Source organism: Prenolepis imparis, unplaced genomic scaffold, assembly GCF_030444845.1.
Source record: "Prenolepis imparis isolate NDT839.2.m4 unplaced genomic scaffold, iyPreImpa1.0 SCAF_7, whole genome shotgun sequence".
NCBI classification, from domain to species: domain Eukaryota; kingdom Metazoa; phylum Arthropoda; class Insecta; order Hymenoptera; family Formicidae; genus Prenolepis; species Prenolepis imparis.
The window spans coordinates 935,554-962,465 of NW_028141165.1; the positions used below are offsets into that span (position 1 = coordinate 935,554).

General features: G+C 37.4%; 1 protein-coding gene across 6 annotated transcripts in view; it reads right to left on the minus strand.

Moving 5' to 3' along the window:
• The window catches only part of Sls (sallimus), an 85,924-nt gene that overhangs the window by 10,358 nt on the left and 48,654 nt on the right, over nucleotides 1-26,912 (minus strand). For 4 of the 6 annotated variants that reach the window (XM_083041505.1, XM_083041502.1, XM_083041501.1 and 1 more), the window contains 4 exons: nucleotides 14,717-26,515; nucleotides 6,593-14,149; nucleotides 6,303-6,328; nucleotides 282-6,225 (listed from right to left, as the gene is read on the minus strand). In XM_083041505.1, coding sequence (XP_082897631.1) covers nucleotides 282-6,225; nucleotides 6,303-6,328; nucleotides 6,593-14,149; nucleotides 14,717-26,515 — 25,326 coding nt within the window. The remainder of the gene's footprint in view (nucleotides 1-281; nucleotides 6,226-6,302; nucleotides 6,329-6,592; nucleotides 14,150-14,716; nucleotides 26,516-26,912) is intronic. The other 2 variants (XM_083041504.1, XM_083041506.1) reach the window with 2 other exon arrangements.

A 26,912-nucleotide genomic window follows, 5' to 3' on the forward strand; every position in this document is an offset into this window, starting at 1 on the left:
AAATAAAGCGATTATTACCGATATGCTTTTCATACGCGGATTAGTGAAAGATTTATATATATAAGGAAAACATTTTTTTCTAAAAAGAAATTTATTAGTTGGACGAAGGAGAGGACAGGCAAAGTATGGGAATAGAATACATACATTCATTGTCAAAAAAATTAAAATAATTATCAAAGAATTTTAATCGTTATTTTAGCTGAAAGCATATAGCTTATGTTAATTCAATTTTATTCGCTAATGCATAAATGCTTGCAGAATACATAAATGCATCATCGAACCTTCTTCGTACGTGGAAATGCGTCTCTTGCTTTTCAATTTCAGCGCCAAAGATTCAACATCGGTTTCCTCGTATGAATATTTCCTATCACGTTTTAACTGTACTTTGACATCATTTTCTTCAATTTCTTCTACAGTATATGGAGCTTTTTGTTTCTTTTTTTTTCGTCTCAGCGGTATACTCATTTCGTCAATGTCAAGCTCCTCGATACTATATTCTTCTTTACCTTCCTCTTCCGATTCATCAATGATCTCTTCGATGACTGGTCCAGAATCATCTTCAATTTCTTGAATAATTTTGATTGTTTCTTCTCCAGTTTCCTCGGAATATGTAAGCGGACGTTTCTTGGACTTTAGACGAACCTTACCGGACATAGAAATATCTTCTTCTTCGTATGTATTTAATGATATTCTAAACTCCTGTTCCACATCTTCTTTTGTTTTTGTAGAGCGTGGTCTAAACGTCACATTTTCTACTTCAGTAACTTCCTTGATATCTGGTCTAGGTTTTTTCTTTGGTCGCAATTTACGCAAAGTAACATCTTCATAAATTTCTTCAATTGGTTTCGGTGTTTTCTTCGGTGGTTTACGTTTTAATGTGAATTCTTCAATTACTTCTTTAGGTTCTTCTATCTTCTCGAATTTCTGGATAGTTAATTCCTCCACAAATACTTCTTCACTTGTTGGCACTGGTTTCTTTTTCTTTAATACTATATCCGTAGATGCATCTGTAATTTCCTCTTGTTTTTGCTTTTCCTCTATAGGCTTGGCAATAGTTATTTCTGATATTTCTTCTGTTTCGATAGTCTTTCTTCTTGGTTTTGGTTTAAAAGTAACTTCTTCAACAATATCTTCCTTCTCCTTTTCTACAATAGGTTTCTTAATTGTAACTTCGGCTATGGCTTCTTCTTTGAGAGGTTTCTTTTTCGGTTTTTTTATTGACACTTTCTCAGAGACTTCTTCTGGTACTTGTTCTTCTTCTTTCAAAACAGGTTTCTTTACAGTGATTTCGGCAGTAGTTTCCTCCGTGACGGATTTTTTCTTTGGTTTCTTTTTTAGTGTAACCTCTTCAGTGATTTCTTTTACATCATCTTTTCTTTCTTCAACAACAGGTTTCTTAATCGTCACTTCATCCGTAATTTCCTCTTTAACAGGTTCTTTTTTCGGTTTCTTTATTTTCACTCTCTCAGAGACTTCTTCTGGTACGTGTTCTTTTTCTTCTTTCAAAACAGGTTTCTTTACAGTAATTTCGGTAGCGGTTTCCTCCGTGACAGGTTTTTTCTTTGGTTTCTTTTTTAACGTGACTTCTTCAGTAATTTTTTCTTCATCATCTTTCCTTTCTTCAACAACTGGTTTCTTAATCGTCACTTCGTCCGTAATTTCCTCCTTAACAGGCTCTTTTTTAGGTCTCTTTATTTCCACTCTCTCAGAGACTTCTTCTGGTACGTGTTCTTTTTCTTCTTTCAAAACAGGTTTCTTTACAGTGATTTCGGCAGCAGTTTCCTCTGTGACAGGTTTTTTCTTTGATTTCTTTTTCAATGTGACTTCTTCAGTAATTTCTTCTATCTCTTCTTTTCTTTCTTCATCAACTGGTTTCTTAATTGTCACTTCATCCGCAATTTCCTCCTTAACAGGCTCTTTTTTAGGTCTCTTTATTTCCACTTTCTCAGAGACTTCTTCTGATACTTGTTCTTCTTCTTTCAAAACAGGTTTCTTTACAGTGATTTCGGCAGTAGTTTCCTCCGTGACGGATTTTTTCTTTGGTTTCTTTTTTAGTGTGACCTTTTCAATGATTTCTTTTACATCATCTTTTCTTTCATCAACAACAGGTTTCTTAATCGTCACTTCATCTGTAATTTCCTCCTTAACAGGCTCTTTTTTAGGTCTCTTTATTTCCACTTTCTCAGAGACTTCTTCTGATACTTGTTCTTCTTCTTCTTTCAAAACAGGTTTCTTTACAGTGATTTCGGCAGTAGTTTCCTCCGTGACGGGTTTTTTCTTTGGTTTCTTTTTTAGCGTGACCTCTTCAGTGATTTCTTTTACATCATCTTTTCTTTCTTCAACAACAGGTTTCTTAATCGTCACTTCATCCGTAATTTCCTCCTTAACAGGCTCTTTTTTAGGTCTCTTTATTTCCACTTTTTCAGAGACTTCTTCCGGTACTTGTTCTTCTTCTTTCAAAATAGGTTTCTTTACAGTGATTTCGGCAGTAGTTTCCTCCGTGACGGGTTTTTTCTTTGGTTTCTTTTTTAACGTGACTTCTTCAGTAATTTTTTCTTCATCATCTTTTCTTTCTTCAACAACAGGTTTCTTAATCGTCACTTCATCCGTAATTTCCTCTTTAACAGGTTCTTTTTTCGGTTTCTTTATTTCCACTCTCTCAGAGACTTCTTCTGGTACGTGTTCTTTTTCTTCCAAAACAGGTTTCTTTACAGTAATTTCGGTAGCGGTTTCCTCCGTGACAGGTTTTTTCTTTGGTTTCTTTTTTAACGTGACTTCTTCAGTAATTTTTTCTTCATCATCTTTTCTTTCTTCAACAACAGGTTTCTTAATCGTCACTTCATTCGTAATTTCTTCTTTAACAGATTCCTTTTTAGGTTTCTTTATTTCCACTTTTTCAGAGGCTTCTTCTGGTACGTGTTCTTTTTCTTTTGAAACAGGTTTCTTTACAGTGATTTCGGTAACAGTTTCCTCTGTGACAGGTTTTTTCTTTGATTTCTTTTTCAATGTGACTTCTTCAGTAATTTCTTCTATCTCTTCTTTTCTTTCTTCATCAACTGGTTTCTTAATTGTCACTTCATCCGCAATTTCCTCTTTAACAGGTTCTTTTTTAGGTTTTTTAATTTCCACTTTCTCAGAGACTTCTTCTGGTACTTGTTTTTCTTCCTTCGGAACTAATTTCTTTACAGTGATTTCGGCAGCAGTTTCCTCCGTGACGGGTTTTTTCTTTGGTTTCTTTTTTAGTGTGACTTCTTCAGTATCTTCTTTGGGTGCTGGAATGACTTCTGCTTTCTTGATTGGATATTCTTTTGTACCCTCTTCTTCGGGTTTATCTTTCTTCCAGCCTCTCAAAGTTATCGTTTCAGGCTCGTCATCTGGTTTTTCTGAAGTTGGTATTCGAAACTTGACTTTCGGTTCTTCTTCGGGCTCTTGTGGCTTTGGTATTCCTTTTATTAATGGAATCTGTTCAACATCTTGCTCAGGTTGCTTCTTTTTAGGTCTTTCATATGGTTTTGAAATAGGCTCTGGTTCTGGTTTCTTGGTTATTTCGATATCTTCAGATGTGTATTTTTCAATTTCTGGTCTATCAAATTCTAATGATTTGAATTCATCATATGCGAACGTTTCTTTAGGTTTTTCGTCTTTTTTCTGTTGTACATCTTCTACAGATTCTTTTTTTTTAGGTTTCTCTTTAGTTTCTATTAATTCTTCCGGTTTCTTTTCAGGTATTTTCTTCAGCTTAATTTCTTCTGGCACAGATTTAGCTTCTTGTTTTATTTCACCTTTTCTAATAATAAGTTTTTGTGGTTCTTCAGGTGTTTTTTCCGGCTTTTTAGGTGTTCGTTCGTAAATAGATTTATCATCTATTTTTTCTAGCGGCACTTTCTTCAGTTCCTCAAAATCTTTATCTAATTTTTCTAATTCAGTTAATTCTTTCTCTAGCATTTTCGGCTTTTTATATATTTTCTTTAAAACCTGTAAAGCTTCTTCTGTATTTCTAGATAAAATGCCAGTTTGTACCGTATTCTTTTCCATATATGTAATTTTTGGCATTTGTATTTCTGACGGATAGTCACCCACGAATGTGATTCTGCTGCGTAGCATGATTTTAGGAAATATTGGTTCGCTAATTTCTTTTTTCTTAACCACTGTTACCTTTTTCAATTTAATTGTACCAAACTGAACTGTTTCTTGGACTGGTTCAATATATTTTAATTTTGTAGGTTTGATTTCTTTTCTTTCAATCTTTTGCGGAACCAATTTTTGCATAGATTCAGGTAATGTTTTCTTTTCATTCTTCTTTTTTGTTGGTTCCCACTGAATTTTTTCGGGCATTGGTTCTAATACAGGTCTTTCATATTCAGGTTCTACCCAATCGTCTATATCATCTTTTTTTACAGGTTTCTTTTTCTTTTTCTTGATAACTTTCTTTTCTTTCACTTTCTCAATAATTTCAGGTTCTACAGATTTCTCTTTTGTAATGGGGACAATTTCTTCTTCCGATTTTTTAACTTCCTTTATTTCTACGGGCTGCATTGCCTCTACTTTTTCTAATTTGTCTTCAGGTTGTGTCTCTTCTGAAATATCTTTAATTTTAAATTCCGTTATTTCTGGCACTATATCTACAATTTCATCTACTCTTGTTTCTTTTTTCTTAGGTTTCATTGGTATTATTTCTTCCGCTACTTTCTCAGTAACTTCAGTAATTTCGATACTTTCTACCGGTACAACACTTGGTTTTGCTTTCTTTTCAGATGTTCTTTCCGCGGTGAGTTCGTCAGGTACTCTTTCTATCATTACTTCTGAAATGTCGATACCCTCCTGTAAAATTACATTCTTTTTAGCTTTTTTCTTCTTAGATTCTTTCAGTTTTATTTCTTCTAATGTTTCATCCGGTTGATCTTCTTTCATTTCCATGGCTTTTGTTATTATAAGAGGCGCCTTCTTTACGGATACTTCTGTTAATATTATATCTTTTTTTGTCTCTTCTATAGGCATAGCTTGCTCTTCTTGTGATCTTCCGTATTTATCAAGTGTACTAGTTTCTATACCAGAAACAATTTCGGTAATCTCTATCTCTTCATTCGCAATTATTACCTTTTCTGCTTCTTTCTCTATTGGTTTTTCTGAAATAATTTCTTCAACAATTTCTTCTTTGATTTGTTGTTCAGTTGCATGTCTTGGCTTAATCTTTTTAGGAGCTTTTTTTACAGCAACTTCTTTTATCTTGATTTGTGACTCCACACTCGTAATTGGTACTGCTGTTTCTTCCAGTTTTATCTTCTCAAGAAGTTCCTCAGTGGTTGCGCTCAAAATTGTTTCAGTCACTCTGAGTCCTTCTTTTGGTATAATAATCGATTGTACTTGTTCTTCCTTTGGTTTTTCACTTATTATTTCTTTAGTAATCTCGACAGTTACTTTTTCCTGAACAGGAATTGTGCTCGTTTCTACCTTTAAAACTTTCTTCAAAACATCTTTTTCTTCTTCATTTTTACATACTACAGCTTCTTTTAGTTTAGCTTTATCTTCTGTGAGTTTGGTAATGGATGATTCAGTTAAGATCTGTGTCACTTCAATACTTTCTCTTGGAGAGAACATAGTTCGAGCCTGTTCTTCTTGAGGTTTTTCTATAACAATTTCTTCAACAATTTCTTCCGGCACGTTATCATCATAAGCTTCTGCCTTTTTTCTTTTAACAATTTTCTTTGTTGGCGTTTTAATAATTTCAACTCTTTTTTCTTTCTCCACTATTTCAGTTTCCTCAGTTGGTTTCTGTTGAATATCCTCAACAAGTTGCTTGTGATCTGTTGCCAGCTTTTTCTTTTTGATCATTTTTGTAGGTGTTTCAGTGACTTCTACTATTTTTTCTCCGATATCCATCTTTTCCTCTGGCAGCTTAACAGCTGCTTTATGTATATTTATTTCTGTGACATCAACTGTTTCGTGTCTTTCTTCCATAACAGTTTTAGCTTTTTCTTTCTTTGGTTTATCCGTTACGATATCCTCTACAGCTTCTTGCAGAACATCTTCAGCTTCGGTCAAGTGTTTTTTCTTTTTAATTATTTTAGAAATTCCCTCTTTATCTTCTGACACTTCCTTAACGTCTACTCTCATAATTTTCACCGATTCTTCATCTAACAAAAGTCGAGCTTCTTCTTTCTCTGTTGTTTCTGTCACTATTTCTTCTATAATTTTTTCTGGAATTTCATATTTTGTTTCGGGTTGCTGTAAAAAAAAATTAATAATTTTATAATATATATCACACTATACATTAAAATAAGTAAATTTATATTTCGCCATACCTGATACAATGGTCTTTCAACAGCATCTGCAAATTAAAAAATAAATTAAATTTGACTATAAAAATGTGCGGAATCGAACAATGTATAAACATAATGATAATATTTTAACATAAAAAAATTATGTTACTGTTACAGTGTTACAGTGCGTAAAATAATATAAATGAATAATTAAAAATAATCCAGATTTCATGTTTCGGCATATAAATATATTAAAAAACTAAGAATATGAAATAAATTATAATATAAGAGTAAATGTAAAAAATAATAAAGCCAATAATCAGAAAGCTTACCTTCCAGCACTTTTTTACTATCTATGTCTTTAATCAATTTCTTATGTTTTAGTTTGTTGTGTAATTCCGGTATAGTGTCTGCGTTAAAATGAATTGTAGTTCCCTCAATATATTGTTTCTCTAAAGAACTCTCTCTAACAGTCATCTCACATAAATAAGAATCTTTTTCTTTGACAGCAATTTCATCCAATAATTGTTTCTGTTCTATAAATAACGAAAGTTCTTTCGGTATAATTCTTTTTGGTATCTTGCTTTCCATATCTCCTTCGTTAAAAGAAACATGTTCTCTTATATCCTCTTCCTCAACAGGTTTTACAAATTCAAGTTGTGGTAAAGGCAACACAGTCTCTTCAACAATTTCCTCTACAGGTCCCTCTGTAATCGTCGTCACTGGAGAATGTCCTCTTTCTTCGACCGTAACTTCCTCCGTCACTTGCTGTCTTTGTCCTTTACGTTTTATAATTTTCTTCCTTGTTATTTTCTTTGGTTTTTTGCCTTCCACAACTTCTTGCGTTACTGTAACTTGCTCTCTTGTCTCCTCCACCTCAACAGGTTTTACAAATTCAAGTTGTGGTAAAGGCAATACAGTCTCTTCAACAATTTCCTCTACAGGTCCTTCTGTAATCGTCGTCACAGGAGATTGTCCTCTTTCTTCGACCGTAACTTCCTCCGTTACTTGCAGTTTCTTTCCTTTACGTTTTATAATTTTTTTCTTTGTTATTTTCTTCGGTTTTTTGCCTTCCACAACTTCTTGCATTACTGTAACTTGCTCACTTGTCTCCTCCTGCTCAATAGGTTTCGCAAATTCAAATTGTGGTAAAGGCAATACAGTCTCTTCAACAATTTCCTCTACAGGTCCTTCTGTAATCGTCGTCACAGGAGATTGTCCTCTTTCTTCGACCGTAACTTCCTCCGTTACTTGCAGTTTCTTTCCTTTACGTTTTATAATTTTTTTCTTTGTTATTTTCTTCGGTTTTTTGCCTTCCACAACTTCTTGCATTACTGTAACTTGCTCACTTGTCTCCTCCTGCTCAATAGGTTTCGCAAATTCAAATTGTGGTAAAGGCAATACAGTCTCTTCAACAATTTCCTCTACCGGTCCTTCTGTAATTGTCGTCACAGGAGAATGTCCTCTTTCTTCGACTGTTACTTCCTCTGTTACCTGCTGTTTCTTTCCTTTACGTTTTATAATTTTCTTTTTTGTAATTTTCCTCGGTTTCTTGCCTTTCACAACTTCTTGCGTTACTGTAACTTGCTCTCTTATCTCTTCCTCCTCAACAGGTTTTACAAATTCAAGTTGTGGTAAAGGCAATACAGTCTCTTCAACAATTTCCTCTACAGGTCCTTCTGTAATCGTCGTCACAGGAGATTGTCCTCTTTCTTCGACCGTAACTTCCTCCGTTACTTGCAGTTTCTTTCCTTTACGTTTTATAATTTTTTTCTTTGTTATTTTCTTCGGTTTTTTGCCTTCCACAACTTCTTGCATTACTGTAACTTGCTCACTTGTCTCCTCCTGCTCAATAGGTTTCGCAAATTCAAATTGTGGTAAAGGCAATACAGTCTCTTCAACAATTTCCTCTAACGGTCCTTCTGTAATTGTCGTCACAGGAGAATGTCCTTTTTCTTCGACTGTTACTTCCTCTGTTACCTGCTGTTTCTTTCCTTTACGTTTTATAATTTTCTTTTTTGTTATTTTCTTTGGTTTCTTGCCTTCCACAACCTCATGCGTTACTGTAACTTGCTCTCTTATCTCTTCCTTCTCAACAGGTTTTATAAATTCAAGTTGTGCTAAAGGCAATACAGTCTCTTCAACAATTTCCTCCACAGGTCCTTCTGTAAACGTCGTTATAGGAGACTGTCCACTTTCTTCGACCGTAACTTCCTCCGTCACTTGCTGTTTCTTTCCTTTACGATTTATAATTTTCTTCTTTGTTATTTTCTTTGGTTTTTTGCCTTCCACAACTTCTTGCGTTACTGTAACTTGCTCTCTTGTCTCCTCCTTTTCAATAGGTTTCGCAACCTCAAAATGTGGTAAAGGCAACACAGTCTCTTCAACAATTTCCTCTACAGGTCCTTCTGTAATCGTCGTCACAGGAGAATGTCCTTTTTCTTCGACTGTAACTTCTTCTGTTACCTGCTGTTTCTTTCCTGTACGTTTTATAATTTTCTTTTTTGTAATTTTCGTCGGTTTTTTGCCTTCCACAACTTCTTGCGTTATTGTAACTTGCTCTCTTATCTCCTCCTCCTCAACAGGTTTTAAAAATTCAAGTTGTGGTAAAGGCATTACAGTCTCTTCAACAATTTCCTCTACAGGTCCTTCTGTAATCGTCGTCACAGGAGATTGTCCTCTTTCTTCGACCGTAACTTCCTCCGTCACTTGCTGTTTCTTTCCTTTACGTTTTATAATTTTCTTCTTTGTTATTTTCTTCGGTTTTTTGCCTTCCACAACTTCTTGCGATACTGTAACTTGCTCTATTATCTCCTCCTCCGCAACTGGTTTCACAAATTCAAGTTGTGGTAAAGACATCACAGTATTTTCAACAATTTCCTCCACAGGTCCCTCCGTAATGGTCGTCACAGGAGATTGTCCTTTTTCTTCGACTGTTACTTCCTCTGTTACCTGCTGTTTCTTTCCTTTACGTTTTATAATTTTCTTTTTTGTTATTTTCTTTGGTTTTTTGCCTTCCACAACCTCATGCGTTACTGTAACTTGCTCTCTTATCTCTTCCTCCTCAACAGGTTTTATAAATTCAAGTTGTGCTAAAGGCAATACAGTCTCTTCAACAATTTCCTCTACAGGTCCTTCTGTAAACGTCGTTATAGGAGACTGTCCACTTTCTTCGACCGTAACTTCCTCCGTCACTTGCTGTTTCTTTCCTTTACGATTTATAATTTTCTTCTTTGTTATTTTCTTCGGTTTTTTGCCTTCCACAACTTCTTGCGTTATTATAACTTGCTCTCTTATTTCCTCCTCCTCAACAGGTTTAAAAAATTCAAGTTGTGGTAAAGGCATTACAGTCTCTTCAACAATTTCCTCTACAGGTCCTTCTGTAATCGTCGTCACAGGAGATTGTCCTCTTTCTTCGACCGTAACTTCCTCCGTCACTTGCTGTTTCTTTCCTTTACGTTTTATAATTTTCTTCTTTGTTATTTTCTTCGGTTTTTTGTCTTCCACAATTTCTTGCGTTACTGTAACTTGCTCTCTTATCTCCTCCTCCTCAACAGGTTTTACAAATTCAAGTTGTGGTAAAGGCAATATAGTCTCTTCAACAATTTCCTCTACAGGTCCTTCTGTAATCGTCGTCACAGGAGATTGTTCTCTTTCTTCGACTGTAACTTCCTCCGTTACCTGCTGTTTCTGTCCTTTACGTTTTATAATTTTCTTCTTTGTTATTTTCTTCGGTTTTTTGCCTTCCACAACTTTTTGCGTTACTGTAACTTGCTCTCTTATCTCCTCTTCTTCAACAGGTTTTACAAATTCAAGGTGTAGTAAAGGCATCACAGTCTCTTCAACAATTTCCTCTACAGGTCCCTCTGTTACCGTCGTCACAGGAGATTGTCCTCTTTCTTCGACCGTAAGTTCTTCCGTTACTTGCTGTTTCTTTCCTTTACGTTTTATAATTTTCTTTTTTGTAATTTTCTTCGGTTTTGGACCTTCCACAACCTCTTGCGTTACTGTAACTTGCTCTCTTATCTCTTCCTCCTCAACAGGTTTTATAAATTCAAGTTGTGGTAAAGGCAATACAGTCTCTTCAACAATTTCCTCTACAGGTCCTTCTGTAATCGTCGTTATAGGAGACTGTCCTCTTTCTTCGACCGTAACTTCCTCCGTCACTTGCTGTCTCTTTCCTTTACGTTTTATAATTTTCTTTATTGTTATTTTTTTCGGTATTTTGCCTTCCACAACTTCTTGCGTTACTGTAACTTGCTCTCTTGTCTCCTCCTCCTCAATAGGTTTTACAAATTTAAGTTGTGGTAAAGGCATTACAATCTCTTCAACAATTTCCTCTACAGGTCCTTCTATAATCGTCGTCATAGGAGATTGTCCTTTTTCTTCGACCGTAACTTCCTCCGTTACTTGCTGTTTCTTTCCTTTACGTTTTATAATTTTCTTCCTTGTTATTTTTTTCGGTTTTTTGCCTTCCACAACTTCTTGCGTTACTGTAACTTGCTCTCTTGTCTCCTCCTCCTCAATAGGTTTCGCAAATTTAAGTTGTGGTAAAGGCATTACAATCTCTTCAACAATATCCTCTACAGGTCCTTCTGTAATCGTCGTCACAGGAGATTGTCCTCTCTCTTCGACTGTAACTTCCTCCGTTACCTGCTGTTTTTGTCCTTTACGTTTTATAATTTTCTTCGTTGTTATTTTCTTCGGTTTTTTGCCTTCCACAACTTCTTGCATTACTGTAACTTGCTCACTTGTCTCCTCCTGCTGAATAGGTTTCGCAAATTCAAATTGTGGTAAAGGCAATACAGTCTCTTCAACAATTTCCTCTAACGGTCCTTCTGTAATTGTCGTCACAGGAGAATGTCCTTTTTCTTCGACTGTTACTTCCTCTGTTACCTGCTGTTTCTTTCCTTTACGTTTTATAATTTTCTTTTTTGTTATTTTCTTTGGTTTTTTGCCTTCCACAACCTCATGCGTTACTGTAACTTGCTCTCTTATCTCTTCCTCCTCAACAGGTTTTATAAATTCAAGTTGTGATAAAGGCAATACAGTCTCTTCAATAATTTCCTCTACAGGTCCTTCTGTAATCGTCGTCACAGGAGATTGTCCTCTTTTTTCGACTGTAACTTCCTCCGTTACCTGCTGTTTCTGTCCTTTACGTTTTATAATTTTCTTCTTTGTTATTTTCTTCGGTTTTTTGCCTTCCACAACTTCTTGCGTTACTGTAACTTGCTCTCTTATCTCCTCTTCTTCAACAGGTTTTATAAATTCAAGATGTGGTAAAGGCATCACAGTCTCTTCAACTATTTCCTCTACAGGTCCCTCTGTAATCGTCGTCACAGGAGATTGTCCTCTTTCTTCGACCGTAAGTTCTTCTGTTACTTGCTGTTTCTTTCCTTTACGTTTTATAATTTTCTTTTTTGTAATTTTCTTCGGTTTTTTGCCTTCCACAACCTCTTGCGTTACTGTAACTTGCTCTCTTATCTCTTCCTCCTCAACAGGTTTTATAAATTCAAGTTGTGCTAAAGGCAATACAGTCTCTTCAACAATTTCCTCTACAGGTCCTTCTGTTATCGTCGTTATAGGAGACAGTCCACTTTCTTCGACCGTAACTTCCTCCGTCACTTGCTGTTTCTTTCCTTTACGAATTATAATTTTCTTCTTTGTTATTTTCTTTGGTTTTTTGCCTTCCACAACTTCTTGCGTTATTGTAACTTGCTCTCTTATCTCCTCCTCCTCAACAGGTTTTAAAAATTCAAGTTGTGGTAAAGGCATTACAGTCTCTTCAACAATTTCCTCTACAGGTCCTTCTGTAATCTTTGTCACAGGAGATTGTCCTCTTTCTTCGATCGTAACTTCCTCCGTCACTTGCTGTTTCTTTCCTTTACGTTTTATAATTTTCTTTTTTGTTATTTTCTTCGGTATTTTGCCTCCCACAACTTCTTGCGTTACTGTAACTTGCTCCCCTGTCTCCTCTTCCTCAACAGGTTTTAAAAATTCAATTTGCGGTAAAGGCATTACAGTCTCTTCAACAATTTCCTCTACAGGTCCTTTTGTAATCGTCGTCACAGGAGATTGTCCTCTTTCTTCGACCGTAACTTCCTCCGTCACTTGCTGTCTCTTTCCTTTACGTTTTATAATTTTCTTTTTTGTTATTTTTTTCGGTATTTTGCCTTCCACAACTTCTTGCGTTACTGTAACTTGCTCTCTTGTCTCCTCCTCCTCAATAGGTTTCGCAAATTTAAGTTGTGGTAAAGGCATTACAATCTCTTCAACAATTTCCTCTACAGGTCCTTCTGTAATCGTCGTTATAGGAGACTGTCCACTTTCTTCGACCGTAACTTCCTCCGTCACTTGTTGTTTCTTTCCTTTACGTTTTATAATTTTCTTCTTTGTTATTTTCTTCGGTTTTTTGCCTTCCACAACTACTTGCGTTACTGTAACTTGCTCTATTATCTCCTCTTCCTCAACAGGTTTTAAAAATTCAAGTTGCGGTAAAGGCATTACAGTCTCTTCAACAATTTCCTCTACAGGTCCTGTTGTAATTGTCGTCACAGGAGATTGTCCTCTTTCTTCGACCGTAACTTCTTCTGTTACCTGTTGTTTCTTTCCTGTACGTTTTATAATTTCCTTTTTTGTAATTTTCTTCGGTTTTTTGCCTTCCACAATTTCTTCCGTTATAGTAACTTGCTCTCTAATTTCCTCCTCCTCAACAGGTTTTACAAATTCAAGGTGTGGTAAAGGTATTACAGTCTCTTCAATAATTTCCTCTACAGGTCCTTCTGTAATCGTCGTCACAGGAGATTGTCCTCTTTCTTCGACTGTAACTTTCTCCGTTACCTGCTGTTTCTGTCCTTTACGTTTTATAATTTTCTTCTTTGTTATTTTCTTCGGTTTTTTGCCTTCCACAACTTCTTGCGTTACTGTAACTTGCTCTCTTATCTCCTCTTCTTCAACAGGTTTTACAAATTCAAGGTGTGGTAAAGGCATCACAGTCTCTTCAACAATTTCCTCTACAGGTCCTTCTGTAACCGTCGTCACAGGAGATTTTCCTCTTTCTTCGACTGTAAGTTCTTCCGTTACTTGCTGTTTCTTTCCTTTACGTTTTATAATTTTCTTTTTTGTAATTTTCTTCGGTTTTTTGCCTTCCACAACTTCTTGCGTTACTATAACTTGCTCTCTTATCTCTTCTTCTTCAACAGGTTTTATAAATTCAAGTTGTGGTAAAGGCAATACAGTCTCTTCAACAATTTCTTCTACAGGTCCTTCTGTAATCGTCGTTATAGGAGACTGTCCACTTTCTTCGACCGTAACTTTTTCCGTCACTTGCTGTTTCTTTTCTTTATCTTTTATAATTTTCTTCTTTGTTATTTTCCTCGGTTTTTCACCTTCCGCAATTTCTTCGGTTGCTGTAACTTTTTCTTTTGTCTCTTCTTCCGACCTTGTGCTTTTATTAATTATGTCCTTTATAGTTGTTTGATCATTCTTTATTGTCTTTGTTGATTCTAATTTTTTTGATGGTATTTCTTCCAATTCTTCAATTTTTGTTGGTATTATTTCTTCTATTCCATACATTTCCGATACTTCTTCAATATGCATAAACTGCTTTTTTGGTATTGATGGTATTTGCGATTTTATGTTTTCGATTTCTTCTTCGATTACAACAACTTTTTCTTCTGATTTAGTTTTTGGTTTCTTTTTTCGAATTGTTGTTTTCTTTGTTTTTACTGCTGCTGTTTCATCGTCTTTACTCCCACGTCTAAATTTAGTAGTGTATTCCTCAGTTATTTCAGTGTCGGAATCAATTGATGGTTGTCGTGTTGTTTCGTGTTTTGTAATGTGTTGTGTTATTGTAATATGATGTTGTTGGGTTGTTGCTGCAGTAATTTCTGAAATGTATACAGAACAATTGTGTCATGATTAAGCTGTTGTGTATTTAGTGAATCTGTTTGCGTTATTTGCATCATAAAGTTTAACTTCTATTAGTATTAATAATTTAAATCAAACATTTTTAAAACTATTATTTACCACTCGAAAGTCGAGGATTGCTTGCCTCGTTTCATATATGTTATTATTAGTTTTAAATTTAACATGATATGAGAAAATATATTTTTTTATTTAAATGTGTATGTATGTTGTATGTTGTCCAATTTTGTTGATTATATTGATGTTTGATTTTGTGTCTAATTGCGTGCAGTACTTACCTTAGACAGTTTTTATCATGCATAATGCAATGTTGATTTTAAATTTATTAATCTACATTTATGTAATTGTCAAAGATCGATAATTTTGTCAAAAATCGTTTTTTTTAATGTTAATAAATCTAATCTAATCTGTCAGATTTGTTAAGTTTCATCGATCATGGTCATCGTGTCGTATAGAGTCGAGTTTTTCTAAGCGTTGCGTTTGATTTGTATCAAAAACAATCATTTTACCTTTAGAACAATAATACTCACCCACATCTTTTTCCAAGTAGTCGGCTTCGATAGATGTGCTCGCTAACTTTGCTAGTGGTTTTACGCGCTCGGGCAGATTTGATTCAATTTCACCAACGTGTTGTAATTCGGTAACAATTATACTCTGTTTCTCGTCTTCTATTCCATGAGCCAGTTTACTCTCTGGTTTTGTGATAATAAATTCCGACGCTGTGTTTTCCGGAATAATTTCAGTTTTTAGAGCAATCTTTCGTTCAATGATATCAGCTTGCGCGCTTACTTCTTTCGCTATATCTTTCATGACTTCCTTTGATTCTTTTTCTGTAGCAGTTACTTGAATAACTTCGATACCTTCGGAAACGCGGAATGAAACTTCAGCTGTTGTACTTGGTGCATCTTTATCGAGGACAAGTAATCGTTCACTTTCATGAGGAATTGATTCCATTTGCTGTATACTCTCAAACGGTATTTGTTCCGGTGTTATTTTCTTTACTTCCGGCTTAGTAGATTGTTTTATATCTTCTGTTGTTGATGACGCAATTACTTGAGACTTTTCAGCGACACGCATACTCAGCATACTCGGTTCAGCTGTCTGTTTTGTTAATTCCGTTAATCCTTTCGCGACATCTTCTGTTTCTTTTTCCGTTGCGGTTACTTGGATAACTTCGACACTTTCTGAAACGCGGAATGAAACTTCAGCCGTTGTACTTGGTACTTCTTTGTCGAGAATAAGCGAGCGTTCGCTTTCATGATGAATCGGCTCTATTTGTTGTATACTCTCAAACGGTATTTGTTCCGGTACTATTTTTTTCATCTCAGGTTTAGCAGATTCTATTATCTCTTCCGTTGTTGACGACGCAACCACTTGAGACTTCTCGGCAACATGCATACCTAGCATGCTCGGCTCAGCTATCTGTTCATTTAATTCTGCTATACCTTTCACGACATCCTTTGCTTCCTTTTCCGTTGCGGTTACTTGGATAACTTCGACACTTTCTGAAACGCGAAATGAAACTTCAGCCGTTGTACTTGGTACATCTTTGTCGAGAATAAGCGAGCGTTCGCTTTCATGATGAATCGGTTCTATTTGTTGTATACTCTCAAACGGTATTTGTTCCGGTACTATTTTTTTCATCTCAGGTTTAACAGATTCTATTATCTCTTCCGTTGTTGACGACGCAACCACTTGAGATTTCTCGGCAACATGCATACCTAGCATGCTCGGCTCAGCTATCTGTTCATTTAATTCTGCTATACCTTTCGCGACATCTTCTGTTTCTTTTTCTGTTGCGGTTATTTGCGTAACTTCAACACCTTCGGACACGCGGAATGTAACTTCAGCCGTTGTACTTGGTGTTTCTTTGTCGAGTATAAGCAAGCGTTCGCTTTCATGATGAATCGACTCCATTTGTTGTATACTCTCAAACGGTATTTGTTCTGGTACTATTTTTTTCATCTCAGGTTTAGCAGATTCTATTATTTCTTCCGTTGTTGACGACGGAACCACTTGAGACTTCTCGGCAACATGCATACCGAGCATGCTCGGCTCAGCTATCTGTTCATTTAATTCTGCTATACCTTTCGCGACATCTTCTGTTTCTTTTTCTGTTGCGGTTATTTGCGTAACTTCAACACCTTCGGACACGCGGAATGTAACTTCAGCCGTTGTACTTGGTGTTTCTTTGTCGAGTATAAGCAAGCGTTCGCTTTCATGATGAATCGACTCCATTTGTTGTATACTCTCAAACGGTATTTGTTCTGGTACTATTTTTTTCATCTCAGGTTTAGCAGATTCTATTATTTCTTCCGTTGTTGACGACGGAACCACTTGAGACTTCTCGGCAACATGCATACCGAGCATGCTCGGCTCAGCTATCTGTTCATTTAATTCTGCTATACCTTTCACGACATCCTTTGCTTCCTTTTCCGTTGCGGTTACTTGAATAACTTCAACACTTTCGGAAACACGGAATGAAACTTCAGCTGTTGTACTTGGTGCATCTTTGTCAAGGATAAGTAATCGTTCACTTTCATGAGGAATCGACTGCATTTGCTGTATACTCTCAAACGGTATTTGTTCCGGTACTATTTTTTTCATCTCAGGTTTAGCAGATTCTATTATCTCTTCCGTTGTTGACGACGCAACCACTTGAGATTTCTCGGCAACATGCATACCTAGCATGCTCGGCTCAGCTATCTGTTCATTTAATTCTGCTATACCTTTCGCGACATCTTCTGTTTCTTTTTCTGTTGCGGTTATTTGCGTAACTTCAACACCTTCGGACACGCGGAATGTAACTTCAGCCGTTGTACTTGGTGTTTCTTTGTCGAGTATAAGCAAGCGTTCGCTTTCATGATGAATCGACTCCATTTGTTGTATACTCTCAAACGGTATTTGTTCTGGTACTATTTTTTTCATCTCAGGTTTAACAGATTCTATTATTTCTTCCGTTGTTGACGACGGAACCACTTGAGACTTCTCGGCAACATGCATACCGAGCATGCTCGGCTCAGCTATCTGTTCATTTAATTCTGCTATACCTTTCACGACATCCTTTGCTTCCTTTTCCGTTGCGGTTACTTGAATAACTTCAACACCTTCGGAAACACGGAATGAAACTTCAGCTGTTGTACTTGGTGCATCTTTGTCAAGGATAAGTAATCGTTCACTTTCATGAGGAATCGACTGCATTTGCTGTATACTCTCAAACGGTATTTGTTCCGGTGTTATTTTCTTCATCTCAGGTGTAGCAGACGCTGTTATCTCTTCTGTTATGGATGTCGTAACTACTTCGGACTTTTCGGCAACGTGCATACCCAGCATGCTTGGTTCGGCTATTTGTTTAGTTAACTTTAGCTTTTTCACATCTTTTGTTTCTTTTTCCGTTGCCGTTATTTGAATAACTTCGACACCTTCAGAAATGCGGAATGAAACTTCAGCTGTTGTACTTGGTGCATCTTTATCGAGGACAAGTAATCGTTCACTTTCATGAGGAATCGACTCCATTTGTTGTATACTCTCAAACGGTATTTGTTCCGGTGTTATTTTCTTCATCTCAGGTTTAGCAGACGCTGTTATCTCTTCTGTTATGGATGTCGTAACTACTTCGGACTTTTCGGCAACGCGCATACCCAGCATGCTCGGCTCAGCTATCTGTTCATTTAATTCTGCTATACCTTTCACGACATCCTTTGTTTCCTTTTCCGTTGCGGTTACTTGAATAACTTCAACACCTTCGGAAACACGGAATGAAATTTCAGCTGTTGTACTTGGTGCATCTTTATCGAGGACAAGTAATTGTTCACTTTCATGAGGAATTGATTCCATTTGCTGTATACTCTCAAACGGTATTTGTTCCGGTGTTATTTTCTTTACTTCCGGCTTAGTAGACTGTTTTATATCTTCTGTTGTTGATGACGCAATTACTTGAGATTTCTCAGCAACGCGCATTTCTAGCATACTCTGCTCAGCTATTTGCTTGATTGGTTCCTCCGGAGTTAATAATCCTTTCTCCGTTTCACTGTAAGTTACTTCGGAGATTGATAATGACATCAATTCTTCTAAATTTGGTCTACCTTTATGTTCCTCAACTATTTCTGATTTTTCAAGTTCTTCGACATTGCTCATTGTTAAAATTTCTGAAGTTTCTGCGACTTCTATACTAGATACTTTTGGCAGAGCTGTACGTTTCTTTGGAGTCTCTTGACTTGGCAATTCTTGTTCTGTTTCTGTAGAAATTACTTCAGACACAGTAATGAAACTCATCTCTTCGATATTTGGTTTTCCTTTTTGGTCATCTTTTTTCTTTATCTCGGGTATTTGTTCAACGCTGGCGGCAGTTATAATTTCTGTTTTTTGAGCTATCTCCCTTCCTGAGAGACATGGTGCGGCTTTTTTCTCCTCTAATTTTTCCATGCTCGGCAATTGCTCCTCTGTCTCAGTAGATATTACTTGAGAAATCATTAATGACGAAAATTCGTCTAAGTGTGGTTTACCTTTTTGTTCTTCTGGACTTTTAGGTCTCAAAAATTCTTCAACATTCGTAACAGTGAGCACTTGAGAAGTTTCGGCAATTTCTCTACCAGACATCATAGGCATTGCCGTGAGTGCATTAGGTGCATCAGAACTCTGAAAAATTCTTTCTGTTTCATGAGGTAGTACTTGAGATACAGTCAGTGAGGATAATTCTTCTACTTTAAACTCTCCTTTACGTTCACTGGGTGTTACCTGTTTTAAAAGTTCTTCTGTGCTCATCATCGTTAAAATTTGACTTGTTTCAGCTATATCTCTACCAAATAAATTGGTTTGCGCAATCTTTTCTGTAGGTACTTCCGGACTAGGCAACATAGCTTCTGCTTCATTGGATACAGTTTGTATTATATTCAAGGATAATAACTCTTCGAGATTCAGTTTTCCCTTTTGTATCTCAGGTTTTTGAACTTCAACAAATTCATCTACATTTGACACAATTGTTACTTCCGTAGTTTCAGCTACATCTCGACCATAAAGACTTGTTTGCGCCGTTTTCTCAGTTGGTACTATGGGACTAGCGAGAACATTTTCAGTTTCTTGTGATTCTATTTGCGAAACTGTTAAGGACGTAAGTTCTTCAATACTAGGCTTACCTCGCTGTTTTTCAACTTCCTTTTTAGAGACGAATTCTTCGGTACTGGCCATTGTTAAAACCAATGTAGTTTCAGCAATATCTCTACCGGACAAATTTGGTTGAGCAGTTTCTTCCTTAGGAAGCTTGGCGCTAATTAACGTTTCTTCAATTTCGTTAGAAATTACTTGTGAAATAGTCAGCGAAGTTAATTCATCTACTTGTCGTTTACCTTTCTGCTTTTCTGGTGCTTCTGTAGTGAGTTCATTAGTCTCAGATAATGCTGTTACTTGAGTTGTTTCAGCGACTTCTCTACCAGAAATACTGAAATCAGCTTTGTGATCTTTTGGAGTAACTTTGCTAAATAGAACGTCTTCAACTTCATTAGAAATAATTTCAGAGACAGTTACGGACATTAATTCTTCAAGTTCCGGTTTACCTTTTTCTTCGTTTAATTTAGCTTTTGTAAGATCTTCAGTTGTGCTTGCTGTAACTATTTGAAAAGTTTCCGCAGCTTCTCTACCAGTTAAAATCGGTTGTGCTTGTTGTTGTTTTGGTGTGACAGTTTCAGGCAAAACGTTCTCGATTTCATTAGAAGCTATCTCAGTAATTACAACTGTAGTAAGACCTTCGAATTGCGGCTTACCTTTCTGTTCTTCGGGTTTAAGTTTGCCCTCAAATGTGTCTTCTTTTTCGATTGGCGTTGTTTCGCATCTCACTATTGTTTCCATCGTGGTTTGAATCATAGTTGCTTGAGAGGAAAATGGTTTCTTTTCACAGAGCTCTCGAGTACTTTGTATACTCTCCACGAAAGAACCTTCGACAGTTTGGAATAGGTCGATGTCCGGCGTAGCCTTGACTTCATTTCCTCTTGAAATGACATTCAATGTTTCTTCCTTGTCCTCAGTAATTGTTTCCGAAATTTGCAATGGTTTTATCTCTGATATATCAATACTCGCTTTTTGCGTCACAGGTTTAAAAAGACCTTCGAAGACTTTTTCACTTTCTTCGACAAGATTCTCGTTGACAATGATGCTTTCAAACGTATCTTGAGTTGGCGCAGCCATTTGAGGTGCTAAAATACGATCAGGAATTTGTTCAGGTACATCAACTCTTGATTCCACCGTTACAGTTTCTATGGTATCGCATTCAGTGACGATAGTACTGACAGCTGTCCGTGACATTTCGTGTCTCTTTTCCTCCAGTGATGCTTCGACTTCGCCCGATGTTATTTCTGTGATCGATATGCCATGACCCTCTTCAAATGTTGGCACAGCTATGCTCGATATCGTCTTCGGATATTTGTCAAAGATACCTTCACTTTCTGCGCTTGGAACTTCTTCGATGACAACTGGCTGCAATGCATCTTGTTGTAGATGAGCTTCTGCTAAAATCTTCTCGAAAGGTTTAACCAAGCCGGTATTTTGCTCGATAAAGACTTGAGCTTTTTGAGCAATATCCATGCCCAGCTTTGTTAATTTTATCTCAGCCGTGCTCTCTTCATATTTCGGAATATTCATTGTGTCTTCTTTGTCCTGCGTTACGACATGAGCCACAGTAATACTTTTTCCTTCTACAAAGCTAATATCAGCACTACGTTCATCAGGCTTGAATTTGTCCACAAAAATCGTACCTTGCTCCTGAGAAATCATTTCGCTAATGCCAATACTTTCTAGAGTAGATTGCGTTTGATGTGCTTCATATGTAATTGGTTTTAATGTTGCAGGTAGTTCTCCGAGTCCCTCGCGCAAATTAATTTCCATTCGTTCAGCTACTTCTTTGCCTTCCATCGAAAGATTAGCCGTTTCTTGATGTAGTTTTTTCGTGGTAAATTCTTCTTCGACATCTTGGGTAGTAGTAGATTCCGTAATAGCGATGAATCTATTTTCATCTAAAACAACATGTGCGCTCGTTTTTGTCAATGGTATTTCCTGAATTTTATCCACTTCTTTTTCTACAGGAACTTGCTCAGTCAATTGTACCGTCTCGAAAGGTCTCTGTCCGATTAATGCGGTTGCTCTTGTCGGTGTTGCGATCTCGTTCATTTCGCCTATACTCGAATTAAGAATTATTTCAGACCTTTCGGCGACTTCATGACCGGGAATAATAACTGACAGCGCCGAGTGAGATCTATCTTCCTGTATCATTTCAAGGGGAGCTTCTTTGTCAGCCATTTTAATTTCCGTGATGGAAGTAACACGCTTACCCTCCTCCACGGACCATTCTACTTTGTATGATTCCGGTATGAATTTTCCTTGGAAGGATTTTTCTCGATCTTGAATCATGCCTTCGGTCACTAAGAGACTTTGACATACTTCTCGTGTAGGCAAAACTGTTTTAATATCCGGTTTTTCTATCATGACTTCTCCTACAGAATGTTCGATAGCTATCGCAGTTGTTTCGGCTATACCATGAGTGGCATCAATTTCGAACGAAGCCGCATGTTTATGCGGTTGCTCCTCGACGACATATGGCGATTCTTTGTCGGCAGTTGTTACATGCGCTATACTCACGATCGCCTTACCTTCTTCCATATCAATATTTACAGTTTTATTTTTTGGCATTAACGGCGGCACAAATTGCTCTCCTTCTTCCTGAACAACAGGCTGTGATTCCACTAGTGGATTAAAAACCACATGATCTGAAATTGCGACTGCAGTTAGAGGTGTTTCACTGACAGCAATCTCGCCAGTACTAAAATCAGGAACTTGCATCGTCGTTTCGGCGACGCCATAGGTTTCAATTAGATTTTTCTCCGCTGTTTTCGGTTTCGGTGTTTCCTTCGGTTTGTATTCGATTTCCTTGTCCTCCAAGATTACTGAAGACACTTGTAGACTTTTTTCCAATATCATGGAAAGATCAGCTTGAGCCATGGATGGTACTTTATCTTTTCCGAGTACAGCTTCCCCTTCTGTTGGTTGCGTTTCTGTTTGTACCACTGCCTCTAATGGGATACTCGAGAATATGGCTGAAACAGAAGTTGGTCTCGTTTCTGTCAATTCTCCCGTGTTAGAATTTGGAGTGACTTCGCTTTTCTCGGCGATTATGTGACCAGTGAATTGAACATCCGCTCTTTTCTCTGCAGGCCTTTCGGGAATTCGAAGAACATCTTCCTTCTCGACTAGAGTTTCAATAGACATAGTGGCGCTAATAATTTCATCGACAGATATCTGGGCCGTGTCGCTTTTAGCAGGTTTATCCTTGAATTCTATCTCGGTTTCCGTTACAACAGTTTCGCTTCGAACAATACTCTCAAACGGCAAACGTTCTACTTTTGCTGCTGCGCTCACTGGTGCTTTCACAATGAGGTCTCCTGGATAAGTGGCTGGTGTAATTTCTGTAAGTTCGGCAATTTTATGAGCATCAAAACTAGTAGTAACTTTTTCACCTGGAATATTTGGTTTTTTCAAGTATTCTCGCTCCTTGTCAGATGCAATCGTTTCAATTACCATTACGCTTGTTTTTTCCTCGAACGACACGTCGACTCTTTTCTTATCTGGCTTCACGAAATCAAGCATCGGTTTTTCCGAATCTTCGATTGATGTCTCGGACGCAACAATACTACGATGAGTAATATGTTCGGTCGTAGCCATCGCGGAGATCGTTTCTTCGCGTTTTAATTCGCTGACGTTATCGGTTGCAGTTACTTCGGCAGCTTGCGCCACTGTATGAGCCGGAATATCGAATATAGCAAATTTAGATTCTGGTTTTTCCATTTCTGTAAGCACACTTTCCTTGTCCTCCGCCGTAATAGATGAAACAACGAGACCCTCGCCCATTATATATTCAAGATTTGCTATTTTTTCTGACGCTGGCACATAAGAAAGAGGCTTCTCGGTCTCTCTTGTTTGTACTTCTTCAGCAATAGCTGTCTCGAATGGCAATAATGTCGTCTTAGGACGTACTTCTTGGATAGACACGGTAGGTAGCTCGGTTGGAGCAATGTCGCTAATAATTTCATATTTCGATGCTAATTTTTGCGTTACCACATCGACTGTAGCTTCAGCGGTCTTTGGCGCTGGTTTTTCACTAAGTACGTCTTCTTTGTCTTCGGGATGTGTAATCGCAATCGTCAAACCTTCTCCCTCTTGGAAGGTAATGTCAATCTTTTTGGAATCGGGTTTTACATCCACTGTTAAAGGAGATTCTTTTTCGGATATTGATACCTCCGTCTGTTGTACAACTTCGAGTCCGCTCTGCAACTGATTGGCATTCTCCTTGTTTGGCTTTTTCTCTTTCAATTCGCTTATATTACTCGCAAGAATCATCTCTTGCGTCTGAGCAATCTCATGGCCTTCAGTTACATCTAATACAACCTTCCGTTCGTCTGGTAACTTTTCCACTGACAATTCCTCCTCCTTCAATATAGATGTTATCTCTGTGATGGTCAATTTTTCGGATCGAGCGCATATCTCGATTGCGGCATTCTGTTCAATAGGACGAATATCTTCCTTCCTCATTTGTTCCGCTTCACCGACATTTGTCTCCGTTACTATTAATTCTTCCAGAGCTTCTTGTTGTAATATCGCTTTGCTCGATTTCGGTAAATCGCTATTTACTTTTCCGGCGCTCTGTTCCACCAAAATTTCTTCTTTTGATGCGACGGTGCGACTACTTATTGACGATTCAATTGTGTGGGTCTCCGGTCCAACATCTGGTGTGTAGATATTCTCGAAATCATGCGGAATTATTTCAAGAATGCTAGCGCCAGGTCTTGTCTCGGTGAGTTCAATATTAGCTATCTTTCCTTCGGGTTTCATGTCCGCCTTATAAATTTCTTCCTTCTCCGCAGTTTCTTGTACAGCGACGCTGACAGTCTCTATAGGAACGTGAGACGTATATGCTTTTCCGCTCACAGGTTTGCTTTCTGTTAGATACTCTTCAGTTGGCGACTCTGTTCTCACTTGTTCACATACTGGAACCACTTGCGTCGTATATTCAGTATTTGCGAATGCACCTTTAACATCGACCGTTTCGACATATTCGGTTTCCTTCTCGCTCGCAACGATCATTGTGGTGTGTAAGCCTTCGATCTGATCCATCGAAATTATTGCAGTCCTAATATCAGGACTCTTATCTTCTTTCGTCGGAGCTACATCTTCTGCCACGATGGTCTCGTCAACTATTGTTTCTTGCAGACTAACCGCTTCAATTTTAGCTGTGGCGATCGATAAAGTTTCTTTCATAACTTCACCTAGATTACTCTCTGGTTGAGTTTCCTGAACTTCGAGCGAGATCATTGGATGAGTAGGTACTGTTTTGCCACGATGTGATTCAGGCATCTCGAAGATTTTCAAGTCGGTCTCTTTCTCTATAGAAGTAGTTTGCGATATCTCGACACCCCTGATAGCATCGTACACCATCTCAACCGTATGGGTTTCCGGTTTAGCATCCTCCTCTATAATAGCCTCTCGATCGTGAGCGAATGTTTCGAGTACAGTTTTCGCTTCCGTCAATTGAATAGATACGACACTGCTCTCCGAAACGTATTTGAGTGTATCTTTTAAATCTCCGGGATAATCCGCGGTTTGAATTTGAGATATTAAAACGTGTTCCTCCGGTCTAATCGACGTCTCTGCCAATGCTTCGAATGGTTTTTGATCGACATTATAGAATCCTTCGGATTCTTGAACAATTGTATCTGTTATAGAACCAATTTCCAATGGCGATATCGACGTGACAGCCAATTTAGTAGCGGGTTTATCCTCGGGATGATAGTCCCGTTCCTTTTCAGAAGTTAAATTAGCTTCCACCGTTATGGCTGACATAATTTCGACGATGTTGAAATCTGCTGTGATCTGTTTACTCTCTTCGATCGTTAAATCATCTTCTTTTTGTTGCGTATTGATTGTCGAAATCGTAACACCTTCTAGAAGAGTGACATTCGGCATAGCTTCGAAAGAATCTACTTTACGATCGGGAATGTATTCACCTTCACGCTCCTGCACAAGGTCGTGATGAATAACAGCAATTTCATTTCCGTATGAAATTCCGATCTGAGCAGTTTGGCTTGGTGGTAATCTACCTGGGATGTACATTCCTTCCTTTTCAGGCGCGTTCATTTCTTCGGTGACACGTTGCTTTTGTGAAATCACTGTTTCAGTGGCAATTTCAGTGGGTACTATCAACTCCGGATAATATTTCCCTGGCTTATCCTCAGGACGAACTTCCTCCACCAATATTGGTTCGATCGCGTTGATATTAATTCGTGGTTTTATAGGCACCATTTTCTCAGGCTCCAACTTCTCTTCAGTAAAACCTTCCTGTATTTCATAAACTGAGAGTTCTATTTGTGGTAAAATGGTATCTTCTGCCTTAACGCCTAAGGGCGTCACGAAATTTTCGGTGGGTATTTCACTCTGATTGACTATAGTCTCAATAATAGTTGTAGCTTCCTGTACGGTGATCTGTACATCTGCCTTTCGCCTCGTTTCTGATTGAGTCAGAGTTAAATTCAATAGATCGTCGTCGTGCGTTAATGTTTCACTAACGAGAAGACTTTCTTTCGTTATTATAGAAGGCGTAGCTTCGTAAGAAATGGTTTTAAAAGTATCCAAAAATTCATTGGTATGTATCTGTGCAGTAGTTTCCGTAGTAGAATATGGTTCTATCGACGAGATTGATATCGATGCTTTACGTTCGGCTGGTTTGACACTTATCACTTCATCAATCTCTTTCTCGTGTATTGATGTTGTTTGTTCTGTTAACGCAATAACAGTGTCCAAAGTATATTTTGCTTTTTCTGGTTCAGGTTTGCCAGGTGCTTGCTCGATTGTATGATCTAGAGGTATCACTTGATTACGTTGACTAGAGACATTCAAAGCAATAGATGGCACTGATTTATCCTTTATTACTTCAAATTCTTCTATCTCTTCCAGTTGTATCTCGTCTTTACCAATGTCTGGTCTCTTTGGCACTAATGTCTTTCTAACTTTTTTAATAATTTCTTCCTCCTCTTTTACATCTATCTGTTCTTCTGCGTCTTGTTTTTGCTTACGAATCAATCTGCCCTTTATATCCCGTTCAAGTTCAATAATTTCTTCCTCAATTTCTTCCACGTCCTTTTTTCTATCCTTTTCAATCTCTTCGATCTCCTCAAATTTTACAATTTGAACCCCCTCTTCCCTATCTTGTGTTGTTTCTTCGATCTGATCTCTTGGTTTCCTATCTTTGCGTTTGCGCAGTGTTGTGTGTGCCTGCCGTGTGTCCTCGTATTCTGTGGAAAGTATGTGAGAATTTTGTGTCAAACGTGAGTGTTGCGTGATGTCTTTCGATCTTTGCTTGTTCTATCTTTCTTTCTCTCTGTCATACAATAAAAAAAAATGTACATATACACATACATATTCTCTCTCTCCCCTCCTCTCTCTCTCTCTCTCTCCCTCTCTCTCTCTCTCTTTCTCTCTCTCTCTTGAATTTTACTACTTCGTGCCATGATTAGCGCGTGTTTGATTACGATATGAACGTGCTTAACAAAAAATAAGTATTATAATTGTTTGAGTTTTCAGATATGTGTAAAATAAATGTGAAAATTAGTAGAATGTATAACATTATGAACTTTTGGATTATGCTATACTTTCATGTCTTATACCGTTTTGTATCGAAGTATCGATAAA